Source organism: Sinocyclocheilus anshuiensis, unplaced genomic scaffold (genome assembly GCF_001515605.1).
Source record: "Sinocyclocheilus anshuiensis isolate Anshui unplaced genomic scaffold, SAMN03320099.WGS_v1.1 scaffold874, whole genome shotgun sequence".
Lineage (NCBI taxonomy): Eukaryota > Metazoa > Chordata > Actinopteri > Cypriniformes > Cyprinidae > Sinocyclocheilus > Sinocyclocheilus anshuiensis.
In genome coordinates, this window is record NW_015538065.1 from 458,717 (window position 1) to 463,264 (window position 4,548).

The 4,548-nt window shown below is 37.6% G+C and overlaps 1 protein-coding gene across 1 annotated transcript in view; it reads right to left on the reverse strand.

The window, feature by feature from the left end:
• Positions 1–4,288, reverse strand: part of LOC107683510 (NADH dehydrogenase [ubiquinone] iron-sulfur protein 2, mitochondrial) — a 22,953-nt gene extending 18,665 nt beyond the window's left edge. The window contains exons 1-7 of the mRNA XM_016479566.1: positions 4,141–4,288; positions 3,301–3,404; positions 3,027–3,217; positions 1,964–2,084; positions 1,718–1,830; positions 1,465–1,539; positions 1,294–1,371 (exon numbers count right to left, since the gene is read on the reverse strand). Of these exons, the coding sequence (XP_016335052.1) occupies positions 1,294–1,371; positions 1,465–1,539; positions 1,718–1,830; positions 1,964–2,084; positions 3,027–3,217; positions 3,301–3,404; positions 4,141–4,244 (786 nt within the window). The 5' untranslated portion in view covers positions 4,245–4,288. The remainder of the gene's footprint in view (positions 1–1,293; positions 1,372–1,464; positions 1,540–1,717; positions 1,831–1,963; positions 2,085–3,026; positions 3,218–3,300; positions 3,405–4,140) is intronic.
• Between the last annotated feature and the right edge of the window lie 260 nt (positions 4,289–4,548).

Genomic DNA, 4,548 nt, shown 5'->3' on the forward strand with positions numbered 1-4,548 from the left:
AAAAACATTGCAAGAATTAGATGTTTTGTTTCCAGTCAAGACTTGGAGAAACTTGTTCATGCCTTTATTACCAGCAGGGTAGACTATTGTAATGGTCTCCTCACCAGCCTTCCCAAGAAGACCATTAGACAGCTGCAGCTCATCCAGAACGCTGCTGCCAGAATTCTGACAAGAACCAGAAAATCTGAGCATATCACATCAGTCCTCAGGTCTTTACACTGGCTTCCAGTTATATTTAAGATTGATTTTAAAGTACTTTTACTTGTTTATAAATCACTCAATGACCTAGGACCTAAATACACTGCAGATATGCTCACTGAATATAAACCTAACAGAGCACTCAGATCTTTAGGATCGAGTCAGTTAGAAATACCAAGGGTTCACACAAAACAAGGGGAGTCCACTTTTAGCTATTTTGCCGCCCGCTGTTGGAACCAGCTTTCAGAAGAGATCAGATGTGCTAAAACATTAGTCACATTTAAATCTAGACTCAAAACTCATCTGTTTAGCTGTGCATTTATTGAATGAGCACTGTGCAATGTCCGAACTGATTGCACTGTATTTTATGTATAATCATTTTCTATTGTTAACTGTTTTAAATTAATTTTAAATCAATTTTTAAATCATTTTCAAAGTTTTTAAATTCCTTGTTTTATTGTTGTGATTATTTTTACAACTTTCTTTTATGTAAAGCACTTTGAATTACCATTGTGTATGAAATGTGCTATATAAATAAACTTGCCTTGCCTTAAATGGTAAAGAGTTTTTTTTTTTAATTAAAACAAAAAAAAAAGAAAACAAATAGATAAAATAGAATTAGAATAGAGAGTGCTAGAGTTAGGGTCAAATATAGAATTTCACTTTCAACAGTAAAGCTTTTGTATTTATAAAATTCATGGGGCAGGGGTTGAAAACCAGCTCCTGAATGTTGCGCAATTTCTTACTTGTAAAGTTCCCACCTCAATAAAATGTTAGCACATACAGCATGCCAGCATTAAAACAATATTTTGGGCGAATGTGTTGCCCTCGCATTGTGTTGGCTTGGAGTTCTGAGGGGAATCGGATATGTGTGTTTAGACATAGGTTGGATGTGCAGATATCAGATATGTATCTGATTTAAAACCACATTTAAAAGTGGCTCAGATCGGATGTGAAAAAATTGGATCTCGCACAAATTTTTCGTGTTTACACGTGTGCAACAAATTCTGATCTGTGTCAAATGTGAGCAAAAAAAAAAAAATTTTTTTGTGCAAGTGTAAATGCAGCCTACTGGTTGCATTTCGGTCTACATACCTCCTCAAGTTCATCAATGCGAATAGAGAAGTTCTTGCACCATTCATAGATGTCATCCATGAGACCAAGAGGCAAGTCCTGCAACAAAAATGATCCGCAATTTTATGAAGATATCAGCATAACCAGAAAAGGACTTTTCATTTAGAAAGATCGTTTTTAATCAAAGCGTACCTGATGAACTCCGCCGGGTCTGACGTATGCGGCGTGCATCCTGGCTCCAGACACTCTCTCATAGAACTCAAACATCTGCAAGATATCAACCAATTCAATGGTAACTAGGTTCCACACAAATAACAAACAAAAGCACATACACGGTTATGTGTTACATGTAGCATTTTCAACACACATTTAATGTCCAACAAAATGCATATATTTAACTTCCATTTGGTTTTCTGTTCGATGAAGTGCAAAAGAAAGTTGTTACCTTCTCTCTCTCCTCAAACATCCAGAAGAAGGGGGTCATGGCTCCGATGTCAAGGGCGTGGGTGGTGATGCCCATAATGTGGTTCAGGATACGGGTCATCTCGCCATACAGCACTGCAGAGGCCATATACAATAACACATTTATGCAGCTGATACAGCTAGTTAGGTATTATTTAAAACAAATTTAACCCAATTTAAAATTGATAAGTGTAAATCAGATCGAAAGCATTTTAGTTTTGTTCCTCACCTCTAATCCACTGTGCGCGTGGTGGAGCCTGAATGTTAAGAAGCTTTTCTACGGCTAGAGAATATGCCTGCTCATTACACATCATTGACACATAGTCAAGCCTGTCGAAGTATGGAAGTGCCTGCAGCAACACAAACACACAAGACAACATTACAGCAAATAACACTTCATCACAGACAACAGCACAAAACATATTGATTCTTATAACAGCACAGTTATGACAGCTTAAGCCTTGCATAAGACAGCCATAAGTTTGTGATGTAAAGCATAACATTTCTGAAATTTATGTTTAACCTAATGTATTTGGCAAAGACTTTTATCCACAGTGACATATATCACATTAAAGGTATACATTTTATCAATAGCTGAAATACTTTACTATCTGAGCTACAGAACTGAAATTAAATCAGAAGATATATTTGCACCACTAGGCAACAATTCTAAACAGCTAAATAACTAAAGAAACACCAGTCTAACAGCACACAAACATATGAAGCCCAGCAAAACACAAAATAGATGCAGTATGAAAAGGATATTTCAGCTTCTCAGCCATGTATGAATTAACAGAATGCTAGCAGCAATGACACAAAACACTTGTTAACCAGTCCATGTATATATCACTGTGTAGCACCCATTCAGACCAACTATTAACCCTATGCTATGTTAAGTACATGAGTACTTAAATTTTAAGAGTATGTAAAAAATGCTGAAATTTACTGAATTCAAGTCAAGGCTTTACAAAAAATCATAATGTTAATGTTTACAATGTCTACATACCTTATAGTCACATTTAGTAGATTAGAGCAATTAAACATTTGAGGTATGCTATATAGTATATATTGCCCTACGCAAGTATGCTGTATGTATGTGGATAAAGTTGGACATACTTATAATTTTCTATAAAGAACTGAGCAAGAACATGGTTCCATTTTGCAACTACATAAAAAAAAATTAGGCAGTCGAGATTTGCTATGCAATATCGTGTGAATTAAGTTGCTATGTGTTAACCAGTAAGCATCTGATAATATAGTGTCAGCCATTAGCGGCTGTAGTCTTTAATTACCTGTAAATAAGTCTTGTACTCAATCAGTTTCTCAGTGCCACGGTGCAGGAGTCCGATGTGAGGGTCACATTTCTTCACTGACTCTCCGCTGAGCTCCATCACCAGACGCAGCACTCCATGAGCCGCTGGGTGCTGAGGCCCGAAGTTGATGGTGAGGTTGGACACCTCCTTCTCTGCTGGTAGGTCCTTGTCTGAAAAAGATGAAGATATTTTTTTGATGTTGTGGTTGGTTGAACTGTTAATATGTTAGTCACTAGGCCAAAATGAAACCAACCGTTCCAAGGTGGAGGTGCCCATTTCTCAGTGATGACACTGGGATACATCACAGCTCCAGAGTACTGCTCTGCCCACTCCACATCTGGCTGCCATTGCTTCAGCCTGAAATACAGCTGTGTCATTGATTTGCACACATAATGCACACAGATTTCCGCTCAAATTTCAAGAACAAGACGTGTGAATTTGCAAGTTACAAGGTGTCAGCATTTACTGTACACAGTGGCATCACTATATATCTGCAAGCAACACTTAAAATTAATGAATTACCTAATGCAATCTTTTTTTTTTTTTAATGACTTTAAAAAGCAACAAAACCTGTTTGAGTGAAATGTTTACTGGAAAATGATGTTTGTGCTTTATTACTTTGAAAGAAATGCAAATTGGTCTGATATTTTGTTATTTAGTGCAATGACATTTATACATTTGTATGTGTGGCTTCAGTCATTTCTGGCCCACTTTATCTGGAGGTGTTGAGATGTTTGCGTTGGTGGCCATTTCAAAACAAATAATGCAAAGCAAAGCAGATGTCCAAGTAGATCTTAAAGCCATGATATACAAGTGAAATTGTGAAACGGTTGTTTCTTTACTGCTCATGTTTCATCCAAACCAGCTTCATGCTCCTTTTAGCAGTTGATCAAAACATTGGTGGAGGGGGAAAAGAATTAACAAATATTGTCGTGCAATAATTAGAATTTGAAAAGGGCAGTTTAGTAATACTATACATTTCAATGTATAGACAGTGGTCATCTAACCCCAATAACACTGCCATTAGCAAGCCGCTAACAAACTAAATCCATTTTTTTTAACAACACTGTATAAACGGCTACAATGTGTGTACCTCTTCTGAAGCAGAACACAGGCTGGAGTGCTGACATTACTATTTAACAGCACTAAAGGACGTCCGAGTCTGGAGAGCGACCTCAGCAGCACCGTCGCCGCCATCTTCCTCTCTGTCACCCGCTGCTTCTGCGGAGGATTCTTTACAGTGAATTGTTTTACCGCGGCTCTGGCGCCACCTGCCTGTAGGAGGTTTAACTGAAGTGCGCATTATAATTACGCACAAACAGCCACTAGGTGTCAATCGACGCTGTAGTTATAGTTTTATGGATAGTTGCAGCTGCCAATGTGGAGTAAATAGTTGTTTTAAAGTGAAATATTCATCCATGATCCAATAGTCTTTCTGAAGAATCGTTAAGACCGAAGAATCGATTGACCGTCATGAACGAATCGTTCTTTTGAGCCGGTT